This window comes from Nyctibius grandis, chromosome 14 (assembly GCF_013368605.1).
Source record: "Nyctibius grandis isolate bNycGra1 chromosome 14, bNycGra1.pri, whole genome shotgun sequence".
Lineage (NCBI taxonomy): Eukaryota > Metazoa > Chordata > Aves > Nyctibiiformes > Nyctibiidae > Nyctibius > Nyctibius grandis.
Window position 1 is genome coordinate 15,678,604 of NC_090671.1, and position 25,337 is coordinate 15,703,940.

The following is a 25,337-nucleotide window of genomic DNA, read 5'->3' on the forward strand; positions in this document are numbered from 1 at the left end:
TCATGTTGGTTTGCCATCTGGAAGCTAAACAAGCTGTGTAGTAAAAAAACAGCATTCCGTTTTGCATTTACCAAAAGGGGCCACACAAGTTTCAATCTACAGCAGGAGAGACACAACCTCGGCAGGCAGAAACCTGCCCCCAGTACCACCGAGACGTGCACCAGCACCCTCCTTCACACGCTCCCACTCCCCAGACGCCAACACCAGCCGTGACTTGCCCAGGCAGAGGGGTCAGGGGGTCTCCATGCACCCTCTTTGCCCTGCTGCCACCTCAAGGAGCTTTAGCTGGGGTCGGCTGCGGGTTTCCAACGTCAGGCTGCTGATGGAGGCGTGTGGCATCTTCCTTCCTATTTGATACGCAGACCTTTGCCTTTTGTTCAGGTAAAATAAGCATCCTTCCTGCTGACAGACTCGATGCTGAAAGCAGAAAAACAACTCGCCAGTCTGAACTGTTTTCTTCTGCAGCTGCTGCCCCTCCCCGGAGCCAGTCCCCAGCCGCTGAGGTGCCAGCCCGCTCCCCGCAGGGACCCGGCCTTGGTGCGAGACCCTCTGCCCCTCACACCCCCTGTGCAGAGAAAGGCCCTGTCTTTACGGCACCTCTCTGGACTGAAGCATCGCTGGAAATCACTTCCAGCATCCCCTAACACACATCCACCGTGCGTCCCAGCACTCTGGGGCGGCAGCAGCTCCTGCCCCAGCAGCTCCTGCCCCAGCTGCTCCTGCCCCAGCAGCTCCTGCCCCAGCTGCTCCTGCCGTGCTCCGCATTGCTCGGCCGCTCTCCAGCCCCGCAGCAGCCTCTGCGGTCAGGGGCAAACCCTGAGCATTCCTGGGCAGCCGGGACAGCCAGAACCCAGCCCCAGCTCATGTGTGATGAGTGCTGAGAAAAGGGGAAAAAACACAGGAGTGAAGCTTTGCTGCAGCCAATTCCAAGCAGCGATGCAGACACCAGTTTAGCTCGTGATCTTACCCCAGCTTAAAAGGTTTCTCAGACGCCCTTGCCAAGAGACCCACGAATTTAAACACCACTTCCTCAGGTGCTCTGCGAGGGCGGACGTTCACTGCTTCAGCCCGAAGGAGCCACGCTTTTGGAAACCGGCCTCTGCCCTGGGCAGGGCGACTTCCACGCCTCCATTCCCTACTGCCGACGCGGCAGCGCTGCAGCCTCCTCCTCACAGCCCCCGTCCTCGCTGGCGGGGGGTCACCCCTCCCTGGCACAGGCAAGATGCAGAATTAGCAGCAGCTCTAACACCTGCAGGCGGCCCCAGACCAGCGAGCTGATGTGGACCAACAGCACCAAACACAACGTCTGCGCAGTCAGAGCCTGGCACGGGAAGGCAGGCAGCCGTAGCACAGCAAAAGCAGAACACCTTCTCCCTGCTCTAGATAGCGGCAAGGCTCCCGCTAAGTACGTGTTGCTCAGCTGGAAATCCTGGAACAAAGCAAAAACCCAAACAGGCCCTTCCCTCCCCCTGACCGCTACCAACGTTCAGACACAGGTTTGAGCTCACAGCCACTGGAGCGCATCCTTGGGGGACTTCTCATACAGCTCAGGAGAACTAAATGCAGCTCATCAGCAAACTGCAAACACTAATACCTAAGACAAGAGACAGAGCATTTTGTGATCAAATTTATTTAATTAAATTTCATTGACTGTTTTACTGTAGGTCACACCAGAGACTGCCAAAGTAAACTAAACATTTTACATTCACTACAAGATTCTCTCAAATTTTCGCTAGTCCAAAGACACGAGAGCTGTCGGGTCCCTCTCCCTCGGTTTGCGTCACGACTCCCGTTAGCGACGGCGGGACTCGCCTTCCAGCACTGGAGGGAGAACCGAGCCCTCGGGTTCCCGGGAGTGCCGCAGCCCTCCTGGCTGCGCACACTCTTAAAAATCTTACGTGTGTGTGTATGTGTGCACATGTCTCTGTATATTTACAAAACCAACCTCCTGACGGTACAGAGGACAAATAACCTTTTAACTGCTAATCCAGAAAGGAAAAAAAAATAAAATTAATTTTGCAGCAGGGAGGGTGGGAGGGTGCAATTGCAGGAGAGAGGTACGACACCCACAGCCCCGCAGACGCCTCAGAGCCCGGCGCTCGCAGCAGACCCGGCCCGTCGGGGGGCAGAGCTGGCCCACGCTGGAAGCGCAGGAACATTTTGTCACTGCCCGTAGCGGGAACCAGAGCACTCCTCCTGCAAGCTCCACGACGACTCCAAAATACCTGGATGTATGTGAAATTATGAAGACGGAAGCTCAAGCAGGGCTTGCCCCACCAAGGTCTCTGGGGATGCTGGGAGGAAACCAGGCATTAACAGAACTTCATCTAACTCGTGTTTCTAAAATAATTTGTTTCTGATCTAGCAAGCATTTTGCCAATATATATCTATGATATGCTCTGGGTATTTCCTTAAAAAAATGCTGAAGACACTTTCCCTATTTGAGAGTTATCTACAGGTCTTTATTATACCATCTTTTATGTGTCTACTCCTAACAAATATCAGAAATAAGTCAGATGCTACAATTTAAACTTTCATCGTATCTGAAAGTATACATCTCTTTTAAAAGTGTATTTTCAACATGAAAAGAGCTAAAATCACAATTATATTCCATTGCGTCATGTGTGTGAAATCAAGACCATTTGCACAGCTTCCAAAGTGAAACTCTGGAAAACAGCGAGTTCATTAACAGGAAATATTTCTTCAGGGAAGGGCTATCATCCCCCTTCACTGCACAGCCTATGATACACTTGAAATATGCTACAAGTATTGTCAGTATCTTTGTCTAAAAAGTTAGCTCCTGGAAAATTTCAAGTTGCAATTATTTTATAAATCACAAGCCATTTTTCCTTAATCTTGCCAATTTTAATGAAGAAAAAACATTAGCATTTCAATGTACAAAAGTCCGATAAAACATGATTTTTTTTTTTTCCTTTTAAATCAGTGAATGGGTAAAGTTTGGGTTAAACTTATTCAACAGTAAAAGTCTTCCAATTTCTACTAATAGAAATTTTTTTCCGATTTGACTATGGGATAATGACAATCCAGAAATAAATAGCTATAAATACATTCATTGTTCCTATTCCGAAAATAATCACATAGGGAAGACACAAAACTGAAGTTAACTTGTTTGAATCTGTTTCTTTACAATGAGATATGGGCAAGTTATAGCAGAGTGACTCGAGACAGGAAAAAAACAAGTAGGGAATAAATTGGTCCAGTATTGACATTCATGAAACATACCAGTTAGCATAATTCTGCAGTTAATTCATCCTTTAAATGACACTACTCAGTTGATTTTTATTTGCTTCAGGTATACATAATGAAAGCAGTTTCCTTTGAATCTTTGCTGAGGACAGGTAGAGTACCCTGGAGACACTGTAACAACCCCCTTCAGTATGCATGTGCGTATATATAATTATATACAAATAATCATGCATCCACACACACATTTGTATATCAACACTGCATGTGACGGTTAAATCCATCATCATTCATCATTGGCAGCACTTGTTCCTCTGACTTGGCCTTGATTACGTAACTGTGGAGAGAGAAAACACACAATTAAGCCTTGAGAGTTTCCTCCCACAGTAAGTTCCAAATACGCAGTTTTATTAACGTGCAAGAAAAATAGGGCAGGGCAGTCACAACACCACCAGGAGTGAGCAAATCGTACCAAAGCAACGCAAGACTTCTTCGGGAATCTTAATTTGGGTGCTGTCCTCACGGGGGGCCAGCAGCTCCCGTCTCTGAGGAGCCTCACACTGATCAGCAGGACTTAGAACTGCTCTGGCTGGGGACCCCACCTGCAGTGTTAGAACAGCCACAGCGGGAAACACCAGCAGTAAAGGACTGGACACAAGTACTCCTGCAACTCTTGGACAACCTGTTTCCCGCAGTAACCGTTTTAACACAGTTTCCTATCTATAAATATCTGCGTGGAACTGGATTTCAAGAACTTAACATGCTTTGAAGGTGACAGTCCACGGTTTCCCTAAACTACGTGGACTAAGTCCACATCCCACTTTGCTACTGAGTGTGCAGCAAAATGATGCTCCCTGACTGCTCTGCCTCGTGCCCACGAGACTCGTGCAGGCTTCAGCGCTCAGTGCCAGCGCAGGGACGGCAACAGGCCACCACGGAGGGTTTCTGCACTAGACAAGCACAAAGCACCAGGTTACATGGCCATCGCCTCAGGCGTTCCACCACCAGCCTGAGCACCTGCCCAGCCCGTTACAGCGCCCGGCTGTGGAGAAGGTCTCCTGCACACCCCGGACACCAAGGGTCATCTCCAACTGCTGACCACCCCAAGGTTATCAAACAGGAGGGAGGTAAGGCCCAGAAGTGTTATCTGGACACATGTCCACTTGGATGATTCCTGCCAGCAATTCCCATCCATCAGAACATTAACCACGTTTCTCCTTTTCCATCCAGCAGTTGACTTACACAGCTTGATTTGCCTCAGAACCTACAGAGAACTCCTCTAGACGTCAGCAGCCAAAGTGCCTCGAACGGAACCCTTCTTACGCATCTAAACGCAAAATAAAACCGTGAGCTACCACACAAAGAACCTATCACGCTGTTGGTTAGTAAGAGAGGAGTAACGATCTACACGACCAGGACTGCTTTTCCCTGGCCAGGACCAGAAACAGCCTCAGCTACAGCTGAGGGTTTTTGGAGACGGGGTATACGGTGCTTCTTTTTGGTGAGGAAGCCTGGGAACTGTGCAGCAGCTGTAAATGATGCTGCTTAAATGTTTAACAGCCCCTGATGCTTCAGCACGGAGCCACGCTGCTCGAGACACCCAGCGTGGCATCTCTGCCCTCACAAAGACATGAGGCAGGTCGGTCACAGCGCTTTGGCAGGGTCAGATGCTTTTCTACCACGCACTGATTAGCTGGTGTGTATTTAATGAAGCACAGGAGCTCCTCATCTCCAGGAGTCAGATACACAAACCACTACGTGAAAGAGAAAGAAAAACAGTGTGAGAAGGATGGGACAGAGAAACTCTGGAAGAACACTGATGAGGATTCAGAGAGTAATAAAAAAGAAACAAAAGCAGAGATCCTGACTGTAACAATCGACTTCAGATGAAGAACAGGACGAACAAAAGAACCGAAACATGCACAGAACCCAAAGAGAAAGATCAGCTCAAACCAGGAGGAAGAAAGGGTGTTAATGAGAAAGGGAACAGCAACAGAAAGCGACGTATTGCAGGAAAATGTAGCGCTGCCCCCATTCTCAGGCTTGCTTTCTGCAGTTGTTTGCTTTTAAGCATCACAGAACTGCACAGTGCAGCACTGTCGGAAAAGCCGACTCTTTCTCTGCAGGGATGGAAACGTGAAGATATTTGTGTCATATTAAGCACCTTATCGCTAAGTGCTCGCTTCCCAGTGGTCCTGGCCATGAAACAAATGTTTTGTGGGATTTAATGGAAGTTACTGTTTAGCACAATGGATGTAGTTGAATATGAAACACAAAATCAAATTATTTGGGATAAAATTAGCATTCATATTTTATTTGGCAGTGACATTTTTGCCTTTAGGTTACTCTGCAGTAATGCACTTCAACACAAAAACCTGCAAATTGCATCGTTTATAGGTGTTTGCAGATACTCCTACTATAACAGCTGAGAAAAACCAAAAATATTTTAACAGTATGTCCCCCGCTCCTCTCACATTTCATAACACACATAGAAAAGCTGTGTTAGTGTAAGTAATCAACACATTTCTCTTCTGAAAAACTGACTTTTTCAACAAGTAATACACTTAAGTTCCTGATGCTAACGTCTTACATAACAAGCAATTTGAAATAAACTATTGGCATTGCTTTGCAAAACAAGAAAATAGTAAATAAATACGTTTGATATTTAAGAACGAGGATGAATGCTACACCCAGAAACTTGTGATCTGGGTTTTGCTTAAGGTAAGAACTAAAAAGCAGAAAATATTTCACAAAAAAAAAAATTAAAGAAGTTACTTACCAGTGAGAAATGTGAAACAGAACTTTCTCTACAAGAAGACAAACATCCACAGTCCACAGACACAAAAGGGACATTTTCTCACACACACACGTCAAGAGCTGCTTCCTCTCCAATACATACCTTGTGTGCACTCCTCACACTGCCACTATCCTTGCTCAGAGAAACTGGATGAAGTCCATTTCATTCCAAATAAAGAACTATGGGCGTGCCAAAGAGAACCCTTCTGACAAAAATCAGTTACAGAGAGGAAACTCCCTCCTTCACAGACACCTAGGAATAGGTTCTGGCATAAAGTAGAATTAAAGAAGAAATCCACGTGATTTGAGAGGACACCTGCCATAACCAAAAATACCCAAATGCCAGTGAGAGCGCACAATGCTGGCCAGAGTGAACACCATTCTTTTCCAAAGCATATTCTGCGACCTGCCGAAGCAGACAAACCCTCCAGCTTATTTGAAAAGAAAGTTTGGTTTTACCAGCTCAGAACATCTACCTACTAACACCCAGAACAGTGAAGAAACTTCTTCCAAATCCAGAAAGCATCTCTACACAATGCAAGATGGCTCCACACAGTTCATAATGTCCGAAGACGGAGAGCACAACAAGGGACACGGGAGCTACAGCTAGTTTTGATATTAAAAGAAAAGATGCACTAGGCACAAACCACAAAACACACTTCAGAACCACTGCCAACAGCAGGTCTAAAGCACCGGGTAACCTGTTTAAAGATGTCTGGCAGCTGAAATGAGTTAAATCACGGAAAAAAGGAAGTTACAGCTGAAGACACATCGTGTCTTGAAAGAACCACAACAACGGAAGGAAAGTGACAAGCTGAATGGGTTTGGGGCATACAGCAGTTGGCAAAATGGGAAGGAAATAGAACTGCAAATCCAAAGACTGCAAAGAACTTAAAAAACCAGCAGGATTTAAAATGAGAAAGGTTCATGCCAAGGGTCATGCTCTGGAAAGACACTACAGAAGGAGGCTTCCTGCCTAGCCTACGATATTCCTCTGCCTCTTGAAGGAAAGAGTAGAGACAGTGCCCTATGGATGAGTTTCCTTCCAGACATCAGTCCAAAGACAGACCAGGCCATATGTATTTGGTCCTCACAGCCACTAAAGCATGAAAATTGACAGTATCTCAAGCCCATTAATTTCACTGGCTTCCTTTTTGCAAGTAAAATTCTCAGTTTTGGTGTGCTAATCGGGATGGGTGTAACAGCTGTCATGTGACATATCCAAGCTTGTTTGAAGAGAAAAAGTAATCGGATCTAACGATGATTAGAAATGAAACAAAGCAAGACACATGATGGAAAAGCAAGATGACAGCTGTGAATTCCAACTGACAGGCGGTAAAAAGGCACCAAACGGGACTTTGTGCAATGGGTAAATAAAGAGGTGGTCAGGGCAGACATTCTGGATTTAGTGACATCAGAAATATTTACCTTACAGCCACTTCAAGCTTGACACAACACAGTGTGCAGAAGCTTGGAGTGCATGTGCCTGCACAGGAGAACCACTAAAGGGGCTGTGATGTCCGTCAGCAGTTGCCCAAACGCACACAAGGGGGTGGACACAATGTAACTTGCATCAGTTCCCAAACAGATAAACCCACAGGTGGACAGCACACAAACATCAACCCTAAAAACGCACTCTTACCGCTTCCAGCTCCTTTTGGGTTTCATCCTCCATTCTCCTAATGTCTTCCATAGTCAGATCAATCCACTTGTCAATCCAACAGAACAACTGGCGATGAAAGTTGGTAAATATCCTTTTTTCTTGCTTTAAAAAGATGAACAAACATTAAATAATAGGCCTACGTTTTGCCAAAGACTGGTGAAGTGATTGCAGCTGTTCAATTTGAGAAGTTAAAATCTTCAGGTGCATGCTGTTTCACATTGCTACAGGTTCAGCCCCCTCACATTCCTGGATCCAATTAAAAGTCATCTCATTTCTCACATACTTTAACATGGGAAAAAAGTAACAAATTTCACCACAAAAAAAAAGTTTCAAGAAAGTTCAGCAATTCATGTTACTTGAAAATGCTGAAGAATCCTTTTAAAATCTGTTTAGCTCCAAGATAGCGCTAGACAGAATAAATGTAGCATCACAACAGCTACAATATTTAGCATGAACTGTATAAAAATCTACGGCAGAACAGTCGCAGGTTCTGTGCTCGCTATTAAAAAACTAGAACAGCCAATTCCTAAAGCCAGAACAAAGCAAAAAGGGAAGCACTTCTGACTCCTAAGACGGCACACTTGCAATTCGTACCACATCAGCATCCCAGTAATACCTGACGTGCATTTCAAAGGTACAAAAACCTTGAGAGTATAAATATTCAAGCTAAGGATTTCACAGCCCTTTCATTAAAGTGTGCATATCAGTGTTCTGAATCAATCACAGTAAGAATATTTTCCTTGTACCTCTTCTACTGCATCTGCTAGTTTCACACCTCAAACCACCTGCCAGCCCCCAAACCCCACTGTGTCGTGCTGAAGAACTGCAACTCGCCAGCTCAGCGCAGCTCCAGCGCCCTGGCATCAAACTGTTGTAACAGTCACTTGGATGAGGAAAGATGCATCACACAAACCGTTCAATTTGCAAAATTACCAGGATTGCTTCCGACTGCTCTGATAAAAGCAGTGGTGTATATACAACACAGAAATCTATTTTACCGCTAAACTCAGACTTCTGCACGTATTCAGTTACCCAGGCTGCCACTCAAAGTTCATGTCTTGTTCATCTGCTCCCAGATTTGCATCACTCAAGCTGCTGACTGCCCTCAAGAACAATGCTGACCAAATCTAACATCTTACCTACTACTTCGTCATACTTTAAAAAATATTTTACAATTCCTATTGTGATGATACAGTAGTAATGAAATGAGACGCAAACACAATTTGACAAAACACCACAACTGCCAACTAAATCCTACTGCACTGGATTCTACCTGCATCATACCTGGTTTTGCAAGCATTCAATTCCAAAAAAAAATCAAATACTTTAGAATTAGCAGAAACACAAGAACAGCTTCATAAGAAAACTGTTCTTAATAATAAAATACTAGAGAAACACCACCACATGTTTTATGCAACTTTCAACTTACAAGAGAAAAAAAAAGAATCCAAGAACTCTCTTCCTGGCAAGTGTTGTTGCTTACAAAACTGAGTGTTAAACCTACATGACACAGACTCTTTCCTTACACTTTTGCTTTTTTAACTTAGAAAGTTATTCTAGTACCACCAACGAAACACCACTGCCAGTAGGTCAAGACACAAATGGTTGTACTTGCTGAAGGAATGAACAGACATTGCCTGACTGTGAGCAAGAGGAAAGTTCACCACTGTTTCTCCTCAAAAACCCCACGTCCACACAGAACCACCCCGCCTGCCTGCCCCCCACCAATCCCACCTCCCCAGCAACATCCCAGCAAGGGAGAAGCACTTACCTTCTGTATAAAGTTTTCAACTTTGTTCTGCAGTCCCCACCATTTAAATTTGATAGTCACCAACTTGTAAGCACACATTTTAGGACACTCTTCATCAGTTGCTAGCTCCTTCTGTTTGGGGATAATGGGAAGGAATTTTTAATTATTTTAAAATTTACTTCAGTCAAATTAATTTAATATAGTAGTTCCTACATCCAAAGAATTCTGAAGTACCTGTAACATCCATCATACACAGTGATCTTCCTACAATTCATGCAGTCCAATTTACGTAATAAAAGAGACCATATCGTGTTTTTAGTTTAACAAAGCATGTTAGGTTACTCCAAGCCTTGTAAAAGAGGAAGAAAAAAGAAGGAAGGAAAAAAAAACAAACCACCAAACCAAGAAAGGAAGCTGATAGTCGCTTAAAAAAAAATTTAAAAATCTGTGTGTTTGGCTTGAATAACAAGCAATTACTATAAAAAGTCCACAGATTTTTGTTCTTTATATCTGCAACAAACACTTTATGGATTTTTACGCTAGATTTCTTTTAACCATGAAATGGACAACTCGTGTTGGTCATGCACACACAAAATGATTTACTGAGGGATATATTGAACATACAAAAATCTTGGTGAATAATGCATATTTACTTAACACAGAATTTTTATCACACATACTCAGCACCAGAGAGCACTTAAATGAAAACCAACTATCCTCAGAAGACCGATGTTCTATTCATGAGGAATAAAAAAAAAGTGCTGCTGTTCTTTGGTGTTCCCAAACAGCACAAGCCCATGTCCAGGCATCAGTAAAAGGGCAGAACTGACTGGAACATACAAATTCAGTGCTGCCAGTTCCAGGCATTCAAAGTTCTCCTCCTCATTTCACAGCTGTCTTTAAAAAACAAACCAGTAACTCCCCACTTTCTTTAGGTCACAGCGGCCCAAACAGGCCATTCCTGCATCAGCCTCCTGCTTCCTTCCTGGGGAGGAAGGAGAACAAACATCTAAGGCAGGATGCACATTTTCAGCACAGTTTACGAAAATAAACCCTGTGACAATTTTGCCCTGCTGGCAAGAATACTTAGCCCAGGTAGAAGGAACATTACAATGATGGGAGTCTGAACACATGCCTCCCCTCATCGTCATCTTGAACCACACAATATACTTGTTTTTCCATGAGGTTCCAGCTAATGCTCAGGCCCAGGACAAACCCACAAGTCAGACCACAGGTCAGTATTTTGACAGCAGCCAATGGCAGAAACCTACGTAAAAATATAAAACTCAAGGAAGAAAATATTGATAATTCACTTAGAAACTCTACCAATCTCCAGCTACTCATAAGCTCAGAAACTTTCTGAAGCAGAATTATTTTCTGTCTTTGGACACACAATGGGAAGAATTAAGGCTGTGTTGATATGTGGAGATTGAAAAAAATCACAGCACAGCTGAGGTTGGAAGGGACCTCCTCTGATCACCGGGTGCATGAGCCCTGCTCAGAGGGTCACCTACAGCAGGTGTCCAGGACTGTGTCCCGTCAGGTTTTGAGTATCCCCATGGATGGAGAATCCACAACCTCTCTGGGTAACTTGTTCCAGTGTTTGACCACCCTCACCGTAAAAAAGTCTTTTCTGGTGTTCAGATGGAATGTCACATTATTTTTGCTTTTGTACGATTGGTCTGTCACAGGATCAACTTTCATCATGTTGAAAAGATGACATTAGGAACAGCTACGGCAGCACCAGTTAGGTCAGTGGTAGACATCAACTGCACCCTCAGCTCTCATCAGGACAAACTGAAGTATGTGGAGCACCAAGGGGCAGCTTTGCAAGCTTTTTTTCTGGCAAGGGCAGGGAAGTGTCAGCTTCAGCAGCCCACACCCCTTCTGCTCTAGTGAAACTTCCAGCGGTCCTGTTATGGCTCCCTGTTGCCATATTGTTTCCCATCCTCTCACAAAAATCCAGTTCCCTATTTTCTTCCCTGGGTTAATTGCCACACAGCATTAAAACCACAGTACCAGCACGTACGGAAGGAGAGGGGTGAACAGTCAGCGCTGCACAAAGCCCCCCTGGAACTACTGCCTCGTTCCACAGTGGGACACTGTGAGACGCCTCAAGTCCTCCAATTCAGGCTGCTTCGGTTTATGATCTCGTGCCAGCTGAGAACGAGTGTGGTTCTATGCAGTGGGAAATGGGGTCTCTGCTCTGTCAGACATGGTGGTCAGTTATTTCACACTTAAGACACGGGTCAAGCTTCTGACAGCAGAAACTGTCTGCCTACTTTCTGCTTGCACAACCACATTTTAGAACAGGAAATTAGAGACCCAGAGTTTGCTGGTCCAATGCATCCTACTCTAACAGCTGACGCTTATCTTGCTGCTTTGCAAAAACTAGTACTAAAGTAACGAATGGTGATATCTAAACTAATGAACTAGAAGAAAATTCACACCTCAGAGCAAGTCCTTCACACTGTGGACAGAAACATGCTGTATTTTAGAAGCTTTTTGGGTATTGCAAGACTGAATGCTTTTACAAGAAAAATTAAGAAACTGAGGCACCATTTGCAATACATGTAAAAAAACCCTCAGCATTTCCTTAAGCACAATTCATCACAGTACCAGTAGTAAAATTATGTTGCTGTCAATGAAACATTTCATTCCCAGTAATGCCAACTAATTTTTTGCATTTTATGTTACTTCCAGTGGTTACCACAGCAGGCTGATGACTTCCATGGAATTCATCATAGTGTATATTCAGATGTCAGTCTTGAGTAAGGATAACATTCATTCAATGTAATTTGCATAGCTTTGTTTTTTTTAGTAGTGCTATTAAACAAGCAGCAGACAATACCTTTGCTTACGAACACATTTGGAATTCTAACTGAATACAAAAAAGAAAAGAAGTATTCAATTTCTGCTCTCTGTTTTAAGACTAGCATTGCTAGTCTCTAAAGAACAATGACTTTTTTTTCCTGCTGATAAAGACTTCATAAGGTTGTAATGTCAGTTCTTACCTTCCAATTTGTCCCCAAAGGTCCTCTCTTCGTCTTAACCGACTGGAATAACGCGGGGTCTTCATCAGCTTTGTAGTCCTATAATAGAAAAAAACCCTGAGAGTCAGAAAAAAAACCAAACAGATTCAATATCCCACTGTATTAAGCTTCTGTTCCAGACTACCAAACTGATCCTCCTGAGTGGTCTGGAGCAGGACAGGTGGAGCACATTTGTTGGGCTGACTTAAGTTTGTGCCGAATACTCCACCACACTCGCTCCTTCACTGCGTATCACCAGCGGTGCTCCTCATCTGTCTGTACTATGACAGCTCACCAGGGCTGCCTTCGGGGTCAGCATTTTCTTGTGCTGCACACTGTGTGACATAAGCACTATCCTATCGGGTTTGTAAACTTTTGAGGGGTAAGGTAAGAACAGCTGGAAACACTGGGAAAAAAAAAATGTTATCTATGAGTACAAGGTAGGAGTGAAAACAAAAATTCAAAAAAAATAGATGAGTCATGGTAAAGTTTTCTGTGCTATAGCCAACATACAGAAGCTTTGAAACAAGACCTTTCAGGACTCAGTTAACCCAAATCCTGTTAAGGACAGAAAAAAAAAACCCCGTCTAGATGGGCAAGAGAGCATTGCAGGAACTCTCCTCAATACACAAACCCTACCAGCACGCAAGGAAGAAGATGGGACTAGAGCCAAAGTACAAATAAACAACAGTTCTTAGGAGAGTTTAAGGAAAATCTCTCTGCAGCAAGAGCTTAACTCCTGACAGCAACAAGTCCTTCTTAGGAAGAAAAACAGGCAGCTGTTGGAACAAATATTACAGCTAAAAAGCCCTGAAGCCCTCTTGAAAGCTAGACAGGCAAAACATCATTATGCAGCAGTGTAACAATATAGAAGGACTAAAAACCATTTCAAAGAAATACACAAATACCATTTCATAGGCGGTTTCTGCTCAAAATCTCAATATAATATGCATGAATGCAACAAACTATTATAAAGAATTATTTAGAGAGACTGTGAACCACATACAATAAAGTAATAATTGCAACAAACCCAGAATCCAGGTCCTTCTTTACAATTCTCATTCTCATTTATAAGACCTGCTAAAAGTAATAACAGCACTCCTGAGAGCTCATAGTTCACTCTATCAAGTAGTATAAAACTTGAAAGCATATGTATGGGACAGAATGATTTTAAGGAAACTTTTAGAACCTAACATAAAAATGATACAACTCTGATATCTTACCTGCAAATTCATTAACAAAGCCTCCTAAACACAGAGTGGCTTAATACTAACTAGGCAGGTGGACACAATTTCTGGCTCTTAACTCAGTACTGCTTTAGCTTTTTAAACAGGAGAACATACACACTACCAGCGTCATCCAGCAGAAAACGCACATGAAGTTGACAGGGGAAGGAAACACATACTAGCACTTTTCTCAGATGTGATCCATGGCTCTGTGAATACTGGTTCACAGCAGGATAAAAGACCTAAATCAGGCTGATCAAAGTATGCCATATCCCCAGCTCACTGCGTGATTCCCAGGTCTCATAACTGAAACAATCACCAGCACCACTGTACACTTAGCTGATATGCAGCACCACCTAGGACAAGATGTTTAACTTCTTCATTGTACAAAAATAGCTATAAACCTGATCTCAATTTCTTTCTTTGCACTACACTCTACTTTCTTACAATTTTTTTCCAAAAATGTAGCCTCTTCTGATGTTAATTGAGGGTTCACTTCTGCTTACTCTTCAAAACGTTTTACTCTCCTGGGAAGTGATTTTTATATACAAATCATATAAAGCTCCATAGATTGTACGCTGGAGATGATTAAGAGAAGGCAGGGTTAAATTTATATCTTAAGATGTTGGCCAAATTATTTCCATACATACTTAAATGAGCATGAGTTAGCATATGCATGCCATTAGTATCTTAAAGAGATTTACTATTTTTGTATTTACTACTGATTGTAGTTCTGAAACTAGAGTAACTGCCACACCACAACGGGTTGGACAAGGTTCATTCACTGAACACAAGGATAAATCTTGAATATATCAAACCTTATCAAAGTTGCTGGATCTTATAAATGTGGTTCCAGTCTTTCAGCCATACTGTTACCCAAGATAGCACATTTGGGTTGCTTTTCGAGGTAAAATAATGACTCAGAAAATAAATGTACAAATAAAACTTTCCTTCAGCAACACTGACTATTCCTTTTCCCTAAAAAGATCAGCACGCCAAAAAACCCACCCAGCCACTTAGAATGATAATTCCCAAACAACAAGCATCATAACATTAAAAAAAAAAATAAGCCATACAACACATGATTTCAGAAACTACCCAACAGAGTAAAGTAGCGACTGCTCTAATATCACTGAACAAAGGCACAGAAACTGTAGGAAAAGAACCTCTGGACGAATAGAATGCATGGAGAACAGCTAATGCTTCATAGGGACCATTTACTTTCCAAAAGCAGCAGCCTTCTCTGAAGGCATAAAGGAAGCATGTAGATCAGGGCAATTTTGTTACTAAGATGTAGCTGAACTTCCAAAAAAAAAAAATCCTCAAGTTCCATTACCTAAACTTTATAAAGATACTGGCATAAATGGATAATCTTTCTCACAGAGTCACAAGCAGTAAAGATGATAGAGAAAAAAAAGGCCAGAAACTATAAATTTTCATAACAGAAGAGACTACAAGTGCAGGTCCCAGAGAATTTCTGCTAACTAATCTTTAACTGTCTAGGAAAGGGGACAAACAAGTGGAGTGGAAAGGGTGTCAGCCTACAGATAACTCAGTTACCAAAGTCTGCATGAAAGTGCGAGTACAAAGTCAGTCTTTGTTTAATAAAGTCAGCACTTGGCAAAATTGACTTTCTGGGAGATGAAATGGAAATGAAAATTGGAATCACGTGGTGAAAATTAGTCCCAAGTATTTCTACACAATGATGGGCTATACTGTGAGTCTGAATTTGAAAACATTTGCTAAAAAAGTAAATGGTGTTAGAAGTTACCAAAAGAAGAAAGAGAATATAAAACCATCAGAAGAGACTTAAGACGCTGGATTAAACCACTCTGCACTCATAGCTTTGACACTCTAAGTCAAATACACAAAAGAAAAAAGAAAAAGAACAGTAAAAAAAGAGAATAATGTACTGACAGTAGTTCCAAGGACTTCAAAAATCTCAACATGGAAGATAAAGCTTAACTAGAAATCCCTTCATGTATTTATTTCAGTAGAACTTGATACAATCACATTCAGAACACCACTGTGTCTTTTCTGTGCTAAGTGCTATTAAAAGGCAACCTGAAAGCGTGCATGCCCAGCACTAAACCTTGCCACACTCACTTCATCTGGCCGCCTGCTTCCATCACACGTGTAAGCAAGCTAACACAGACTCCACACAATCCTGGTAAAGACACTCCTACCAAATTTATACCTATGCTCTGCGTACAAATTCACTGAATAACCATATCCTCTTACTAATCAATTCTGTCCTTCCAAATTTTTGCTTCTCATATCAAGTTATTAAGCTTCAAGTTCTCGGGGAAAAGACCACAGACTCCTATGGATAGACTTCTGGGTGCATCCAGGACACAAAGCAATCACTAAAGATGAAACTGAAAAAGTAATCCCACAGCTTTCAGAAGAGATGAGCAGTTCATGTCTTGAGAACAACTCTGATGAACAAAGTTTAAAAATAAAAAAAACAAGTCTAGATTTCAATGGCAAATCCTGATGGATCCTCTTGAGATTGCCATAACCCCAGAGCAAAAATGTGTGAAGGGGCAGAACTTAATTTAAAGAATTTGTAACCAATAAGTAGCAGCAGAAGCACAGGAGTAGCTTGTTGGAGACACTGCTCTGTCATGCAGGACCGCTGGGATAGATTCTTGCACTTGGTCTCACGCACCAAGGTGAGCACACAAATGCTTGACCAAATCGATTACTTTACCTACAGTTAAAAGTATAAACCACCCGTGCCAAGTCTGTTTCCCTTCATGTCTTAGTTGTGCAACTATAAGTCAAATTCAGTAGACTGAAGTTGTAAATGCGTTTACTAAGTGTGGAACTTTGGAATGAATTATTCTATTCCAGACAATTTTCGTTTATCTGGTGGGTAAAATCCATACCATTTTAGCTTATTCACAATCAACACAGTCAATCAATGGAATTAGCTGCATGCTACATCCATATCCCAATAGCACAGCATTTACTTACTCCTGGTTCTACTTGAGTTCTATCTGCAATGTCAATATGGACAACTTCAACACTCTTCCACGTGTTTGGATCTAAATTGTGCACCTGCAAAAAGAGAAAAAGGAATTCTTTCTATGCTGGCATCTAACACAGGGGTGCACCTTATGCAGCATGTATGTGTGCCATGAATTTTTTCTGGACTTCATAAAGACAGCGTTCTCAAAACCTGTCCCCTCTTCCTCTGCCTCTCCAAAAGGGAACAATCTCCACAGTTACAGTGTAATTCACTCACTAACCAATTTTAAACCAGCACAAAGCCTCCAGTTCTTGTGCGTTCAGGAAACCTGGATTTAAGATTAAGCTGTATTCTTCTGTCACATTCACCAGAGCTAATGAAATCAAGCTCTAATTAGAAGCATTACCCATTCAGTAATCTGCACGAGCTTTTTGATCTAGAAACAAGCCACACACATTCCAAAGTGCAAATATGGCAGGTTTCAATAACCTGACTAAACCTACTAGGCTCCCGAAATCACAGGGCTGCCTCTAATACAGACCAGATGAACTGTGTGTGCTATGAAGGTACATAAAGGCCTGAAGATGTATTCAGCTTCACACCTGCAGTCCGTTAGGCATACCTAAACTTTAATCACAGCAAGCAGAGCTGTCCAATAAATACCCTCCTTCTCTGTAGCACATCCAGTGCGACAGTTCATCCAAGCACTGAAAATCTACTGACAACTATTCCTTTGTGGACGGTTTATAAAGATGTTTGTCACTACAGATAAAACAATCTCCTGAAGAGACCTGTGAACTGAATCAACCGTCTAGGGAGAAAAACGAGAGTATCGCCAGCCTGGAAAATTTACAGAAGCAGCTTCAAAACATAACTCTACAGAAGTGTACACAGATAAACTCCAATAGCCTTGTGAAACCTGTTTTCAAACAAACTTGTCAGCCTAAGGAGCACTAGCATTCTAATATAAAAGAACACAAAATTTAAAAGAACTTACTGAAAACCTATTTAAATATTTGAGTGAGAATCAAGCATCTGCATTGACCTCAACACAAAAAATAAAAACCTTTTCTTGTTCTTGCATCTCGTAGGTGAGACACCTTGACCACCTTAGAAGGATTTGAATAATGCTTTTCTTGTTTTACATTGATCCCTGGTAGGGCTTTGACTTCAGGCAGTCACTATCCACCATTAGCAGGTATAGAACACTTCTGTTGGATGACTATGTGTTGAAAATATTGCTAATGCTTGGCATCCAAATCCCAACTCACGTTCTCTGCTGTTCCCAAATCTGGTTTATGCCAGGTCTCAATTTTTATGAAGAAGTCATCTTTCATGTATTCATTCTGAAATAATTAAAACCAAAAAGCATGAGTCTGATTATACCTCTCTGCTTAAATTTTCGATAAATGGTATTTATATGCAAGTCACTACTAAGCCTTGACTAGCAACACATTCTATTTAAATTATAAGAGAAACAGTCCCCTTACTTACACAAATAGGTACAATGAGATAACTGATTTTATTTCATTGCTCTTCCTGCATTCAAAACTGTAGAAACCTCTGATTTAGCTTTGTTTTTCTTTTCCCTTTTTAGCATTATGTTTTACAGGACAGATATTATGCAGCTATAATGGTAAGTAAAGGCATAAAAGAAGATGTGAAAAATGAAAGCATTTCTCTGACAAATTACAGTTCTTTCTAATTATAGCCAAGTGTAGACAAAGGAACAAGGAGCTCTATGCCAGGAACCCTGGCAAGGCATATACAAAAGGTTGGAGCTAGCTTGCTAGAGTCAGAGCCAATTGTAGCAATAATAACAGATAAAACATATTTCAAAACATAGGACTGATAGTAATTCAAATACTCACTGTCACAACTGGTCATTGGAAACACACGCAATGAAAATGAAAAGGAAATACAAAGCGTTATTAGATACAGTTGTTTCTGAAGACTCACATACAACAATTGCTTCACAGTATAAGAAACACCCAAAATTAGTCTAACAGCATTTGTGTGCATCAAGTCAGCACATTCAGCAGACTCTGACTTGCTAGCCTTAACCTCAGAAGTTCGTTATGAGATACTTCAAACTATTCAACAGAAACACAAAAGAAATAGAGGCTACTCTTAGAACTTATGCAATTGTAAGTATTAAAATAGAGCACTCGCCTTATTCTAACAGACTATGAAGAATTACATTCTTTTCAAACAGGCCCTGTTCTAGATCTTAAGAGAATCACCTCTTCAGTCTGACCCCAGGGACACGGGATACTAAGACTCCGCAGGAACCAGTAAACTGGTCCATTGAGGCTGCTCTTCAGAAGCAGCTCTCCTTTCCAGAAGAGATCTCACAAACGCAACACTAAAATTTGAAATATATTTTCCACTTGATGGCACCCTCTTACCTCCTAAACCATTTAAGACCATCCCTCGACTGAACACTGACAGCAAAACACACAACAGGAGACTTACTTGTTCTACAGTAGGGATACGCGTTCCAAGCCTTCTCGTGGAACACCAGGGAGCCTTCTGGAGCAATCATCCTTACAAAACCAGGAACTTTACTGGGAAAAACAAACATTGACAACATTTGACAACATTTTTAAAATTTCTGCCAGCTAAAATTCCTCATTGATTTCTTCCACTCCAATAAGAAAGGCACATTCTACCTAAGCACTTCAGAGGTTATGATGTACAAGTTATCCACAGTTAAATATGCAGGAACTGCAACAATGATCCTAATCACAAAACAGTTAAGAAAAAAAATGAGTTGAGAGTGAGCTAGAAATAACTTTGGAAGCACTATGATCACGATGAAAGCTGTGCCTTCCTTTCTCTTCACGAACAGCAAAGACAACTGTTGAGGGCGGGCAGAGCAGATCCCACCTCCAAACTCTCTGGCAAAACTGCAGGTTCACCAGTGAGCAAGCCTGCACCTTGGCTGGCCTGCAGCCTGGGGGGAAGGCCATGCAGGTACTTCAGCCACGCCTGACGAGGAAAACTGCAGCCAACTGCAAACGTATTCAGTTCCTCAACTTTTTGTATCTTTTTTTCCCCCATTACAAACATTTGGAATACTAATCCTCACAACTTGACAACAAATTCTAACAATAAGGCTGCCTTCATGGTACTGCAGCCCTCTGGAGTAACATCAACTGTGAATCCCTAGAGGTTCCGACCCCATTTGGGTCAGTTTTCCAAATAACACAGGTTTTACCCACTCTGCAATGCATGTAACTTCTGAAAATATCCTTTACCTTACTCTTTCACTCCGAGAAAAACCTTACCCTACCACACCACAAGAACAAGAGTGTTTTTAAAGAGCATTCAGGCAATAAGAACTCCTTCTTAAATACCAGATGATATAAACATATTCTTCCTTTATAACACAATAGCCCTTCTCCTTTTCTCTCTCCTTCTATACCAACATTCCTGTCCTTTGGGCTACCCTACAAAGCACCTCTGATGCCAACCTGTCATTCCAGCTATATACTAAGAAAAAATATTCCTACTTAGAGATGCATTTGCCTACTCACAGATTGGACACTTCGCATGGTTCTCCATTACTCTATCCCACATATTTAAAATCCACTGTATTTCACACGTTTTCCCACTTGTCAGAGCATTCATGCACAATTCAGCAAATTAAAGAGTGGCAGAAAAACACAAGTACCCCAGAACAGTAAACAACGGAAGGCTGCCCTCACCTTTAAACATTTCTTGCTCAACACCAAGTGACCACAACACATAGCAATGTTTTTCTCACCTCTTTAAATGATAGATTTTGTGAGTATATTGTCCCTTCTCGCCATCTTTTTCATAAGGCTCGTTTTTTAAGACTTGAATTCCTTCACCTCCTCCTGTTTCATTTTTGCTAGCTTCTGCCACAGAATAAAGTTGCCCAACTTGATACTGAAAAGTTAAGAGAAGTAAAATTTCAATATTAAAGTAAGACAAAACTTTTAATGCATAAAAAAGTTCAGCTGTTTCCAGTGAAAGTAGTAGTACCAACAAAATTATCAGGAAAGTAAAATACATCATATAAAAAATATTCAGTAAAATATGACAATCTGCTGGCAAAATGTATCTGTTGTTCACAAGCACCAGGTCTATACTCATCTTGTTTCACGTTAATGCAACACTGGTGTAGCATACCAAATATGTTATTCTTCATCTTTCTCATCCTAAAAGCAAAGTATAATTGCATAAAAGAAATATAATTTTTAGTTTACAAGATTTTGAAATGACTGATTTCCAGCCTTGAGCCTTCCAAATTCATACTTTTAACCAACTAGATACTGCCCTCACAGGACCCATAAAATGCAAACTGTAGAAGAAAGTAAGTGTAACATTATCCCTCAGAAGTATGCTCAGACATCCTATTGTGACTTGCATTTAAATGTACCTCAGTGCCATTTAAATTGCTGGCTTCAGATCCTGGAAGATGATTCCTACCAGGCAAACCTTTAGGAAAAGGCTTGGAGTCACTCAATGCCTTGATCAGCAGGAAAATTCTGCTGCAGTGCAGAATTGCACAACTTTCTTTTCTTGCTTCTAAGCCCTGGAGTGGCTCAGAAACAACCAAAGGTTCTTTGCCTGCAGGCATTTGCCTCCTTTGAAATTCGCTGATCTGCAGGAGGTTAACTCTGCCTGACTGGTGGCTTGCACATGTGGTAACTTACATTCGCAGACTGCGTGGTGCACAGCACAGGAAACATTTGGATCCAGCCCAGTCAGATTTAAAAAAGACACTAACACCTCCCCACCCATCACCCCAAAACAAAAGCAGGTAGGATGAGGACATACCTCTTGCACTGAGCAAGGTAAAACCACTCGGCTGAAAGAGGAAAAGAGCAAATTCAACAAAATGAGTAATTAGCCTTCACCTGCAGATAACAGATACAAACTGTAACAAAGACATTCAAGAAAGAAGCATCAAAATGAGTTAATTCAGGTTTTCTTTTGCTCTGTGACAGTAAGGCTGCATGGACATAATGCAACAAGCCCAAGTAAAATTCGACAACAGATATGTTACAGAAGGGAAAAAAAAAGGGGGTTGAGAAAGTTAGAAGCTGCAGAGAAGAGCCAGGAAATCTAGGACCTACTTCCAGCTCTGCCACAACTTTGTGTTGTGCTGGATTTGTTTAAACTCTGAGGCGTGAGCTTTTTCCACGGCTTACACAGCAAGCAGTCCTGTCCGTACAATTTAAAAGGAGGACAAACGTGCAGGCCCTCAGAGCCTACAAATGAACCAAGAGCGTTTTAGGCAGTTGAGTTCTAACACAATACAGTGTACGGTTAACAGCAGCGTCGGGGGACGCAGAAGTCGATTTTCCACAGCAACAGTGCGCTGCACAGACAGCCCTTTTCTGTCCCACCGTCCATAATGAAATGGACAAAGACGATGCAAATCGTTATTGTTCAAAACACCATCACAGAACAACTGCCTTGTTCCCAGGGCTTTTTACCTCCTTTACTGACCACCTCAACGGCCATTAAGACTCAATGCAACACAATCCTTCTGAAAGCACGAACATAAATTAAGCCTGTCCACTGTTCTAGAGAAGAAGAAAGTTATAGTTAGCTGGTTCAACTCTTGCTATCCCCTGCTGTGTCCACGCTTTGTGAACAGGGAGTTTGATATGTTTTTGTTTAGATACTACTATGAAAATGACTTCAGCAACTTGAGTGCCCTGAGTCCCTCTTCCACGACAGAAGATGCAGCAACCTTGAGAAGGCAAAAATCAATCACCCCTGCAGATCAAATGCAGTCTTGCAATTTCTAAGCAGCTGCTTCTTTATCCCTTACTGGATAAAGATTTTACTATTTTAGTCCACTACATGCCTTACTGAAACAGTTTTATTTGAACTGTGAAACCTTTAGAGAGAAACTGAGAAAAACGTGATCAGCCTCAAATGCTGGCAAGTGTCAGGCTGAAAGCAGAGCTTGCATCCAAACACAGAATGGCCAAATGGCAGGCAAAATAAAATTCCCATACGGAGCCCTATTATATCTCACTTTACCTGATAAAAGAGTCCTTAAATTGTTTGTAAAGCTGGTTAACAAGACCAACAGAGACAGAAGACACCTGTCCTGGCATTAGCAGATGCTGACTCAACACCTAGAAAGGGCGCATTTGCAGGGAGAGCAGGACACTTGGTTCTGCACACCTCGCTCCCGGTACAGCCCCGGTACCTCAGTCCTGGCGGTTTGCACCCACTCTCTGAAGTTTAGGTAAATCTTTGAACTACCCTCGGAAGCCCGTCTGGAACCTAACAAACACATCTGCCGCTATTATTTTGAACCTACACATCACCTTTGCTACCACAGCAGAGGCTACGTATTACTAGACTTTGAGGTAGCCAAAGGGGCAGGGGGGAAGAACAAAGCAGCTGGTGGTTTGCTGGCAGAAGACCTTCAGGGAAGGATCCACCCAACGACACGGAGCTCCCGGCACCAGAACAGGTAACTACGAAGCGATGAAGGACACTGGCACCGCTCCAGGACTGTCACCGCTGCCGCTCGGGTTCCTTTTTAAGCAGGACGGGGTCCCGATTCGAAGGCACCCGAGACGCAGCACTCCCGGCAAAGCCTGTCAGCTTTGCAGGGACACATCGACATCGCCGCCTTAGCAAACGTTAGCCCCAAGGGAACGAGCTGGAGAAACTCATCGTGCGGGATCACCAGCCAGGATCACCTCGGCTGCGAACACAGTGTGTGTGAGCCGGCGGGGCGTCCGCTCGGTGTCAAGCAGCAACTGAAGGCCGGAGCAGGGCCCGTGGAAGCGGAGCACCCGCGCACGGAAGCGGCACAGAAGCACACGGCAGACCCGCGCCCCGCGGCGGGCAGGCGGCGGCAGCGGCCCGGATGGGTGCGGCGGCCCGGGGCGCGCCGGCCGCCCCTGCTCGGTCGCCGGACACCGCGGATCCCTCGAGGCCCCGTCGGGGCCTGCCCGCAAGAAGGGAGCGGCCGAGGCCCCGCGGGCCGGCCAAGGCGGCGGGCCAGGCGCTGCCGTCGCCCCGCGCAGCGGAGCCGGGGGAGGCCCAGAGGGCCGCGGGCCGGAGCGGGCCCAGCCCTGCCCCACCCAGCGGCGCCCGGGCCCGGCAGGGAGGGGCGCGGGAGGCGCCCGCCGGGCCGTGCCGTGCCGTGCCGGGCCCGGGACGCGCCGCGCCGGCCCCAACTCACAATTCCTTGATCAGCACCATCGTCCCCCCGCAGGCTGCACTGCGCACGCGCGGCCGGCACCGCCTGCCCATGCTGCACCGCGCGCTTCCGGCGGAGGCCCCGCCCACACCGGCGCTCCCAATCCCGCCGCGCCTGCGCCGACCGCCGCCAATCGGAGGGCGCGCGGCTCCCCGCAGCCAGCGCCCCGCCTCGCCCGTAGGCAGCCAATCAGAGCGCGCCGCCAGCCCGGCTCCGGCCCGGTACCGCCCTCGCCTCGCGTGCCGGCGCCGTGATGTCATCGCTCGCCGCTCCTCGCGGCCGGGTCCCGCGGCGGGCAGCGCCCCCCTGCGGGCGGGAGGCCCCGCAGCGCCGCTCCCTCCCCGCACGTCCCGGTCACGCACCGGGCGCTTTGTGCGTCGCCGGGTTTAACGCCGCGCTGGCCCCGCGGCCCCGCAGCGAAGCCACCCGGTCTCTGGGGTTTTGGGGGGAAGATAAATGTCCTCACGCGAGGGCACTGCAGGGTGAAAGGGCGTCAGCTGCCCCACTCCCTTTCTATGCAACACATTCGCACCTCGCTGAGCTGGGGCCTCCTGTTGGAGCATCTGCCCCAGCGCGACGCCTCCGTTCCCGTGTTCCTGAATCGCACCCTTCTCCCCAGAAGCGACCACTGCCCCTGCTTCCAGCTCACCCTGGCCTACCCATCTTCCCCCAGTCCCCTGTGCCAGGAGCTAGAACGAGTGATGATTTAATTACCAGCGCTGCTAAAGGAGAGCAGCAGCTCAGAGGTAGGAAAATTAAATGTTGCCCAACAACCCTCCCACAGACAAACGCTGTAAAGACAATCCTCAACGGGCTCTGTCTATGAAAACATATTTTCATTCAAGTCTCTCGCCCTGTGAAAGAGGGATGCTGTGGGAACTGCCCTCAGACTTAAGCCTGCACTGGCTTAGTCTATGACACAAAGAAACGTTGAAGGGCTGTGGCAGGGCTCAGTGGCAGGGCTTGCAGTGTCTGCTTCCCCAGGTTCTCAAGCATTCAGTATTTTCCTTTATTTGGTTTTTCAAAATCCTGGCTGAGTGCAGTCCCCTGCTGCTGCTCTTTCCCCATATGGACAACATTTGTCTTTTGTTTACTCAGCCAGCTGCAACGTGTGCTCTCCCCAAACCCCTTTTCTCTTTGTTTGTATCTAGATTATACCACACACGACAGTATCATCTGAGCAGCTGCATCCTGCCGCTTCCAGACCGCGCATACAAACCACGTCAGACCAGCCCACGCACTTTCACCTGAGTCTGCTTGTGGAGGGGATCCTTCCCCAGTAAACTGTTCTTCACGGGAGTCCTCCAGACGACGCCTGCCCTGCGTAGGGAACTGACCTCATCAGTGCAGTTGCACACCAGTGGCTCCTGGCTTTTCTCAGAGGTTGAGTCTGCCAAGACGTCCCGCTGCCTGAACACAGGTCTGGGTGCACGTGCAGTGGGATGGTGGCATTAAAACACGAGAGCACTCTTTGAGGAGCTCTGC

The 25,337-nt window shown here is 44.2% G+C and overlaps 1 protein-coding gene across 2 annotated transcripts; it reads right to left on the reverse strand.

Annotated features, from left to right (window-relative positions):
- Positions 1-1,614: 1,614 nt before the first annotated feature.
- PITPNB (phosphatidylinositol transfer protein beta) lies at positions 1,615-23,910 on the reverse strand. 2 transcript variants are annotated; one of them, XM_068412779.1, is made up of 12 exons: positions 23,835-23,910; positions 21,455-21,485; positions 20,415-20,560; positions 19,121-19,212; positions 18,517-18,524; positions 17,917-17,991; positions 16,651-16,734; positions 12,428-12,505; positions 9,435-9,545; positions 7,643-7,765; positions 4,447-4,531; positions 1,615-3,541 (listed from the first exon to the last, which is right to left on the reverse strand). In XM_068412779.1, the coding sequence occupies exons 1-11, from the start codon at positions 23,903-23,905 to the stop codon at positions 4,484-4,486; spliced, it is 867 nt and encodes a 288-aa protein (XP_068268880.1). In that variant the 5' UTR covers positions 23,906-23,910; the 3' UTR covers positions 1,615-3,541; positions 4,447-4,483. The 2 variants fall into 2 exon arrangements, with proteins under 2 accessions (XP_068268880.1, XP_068268879.1); XM_068412778.1 differs by lacking the exon at positions 4,447-4,531.
- Positions 23,911-25,337: the final 1,427 nt, after the last annotated feature.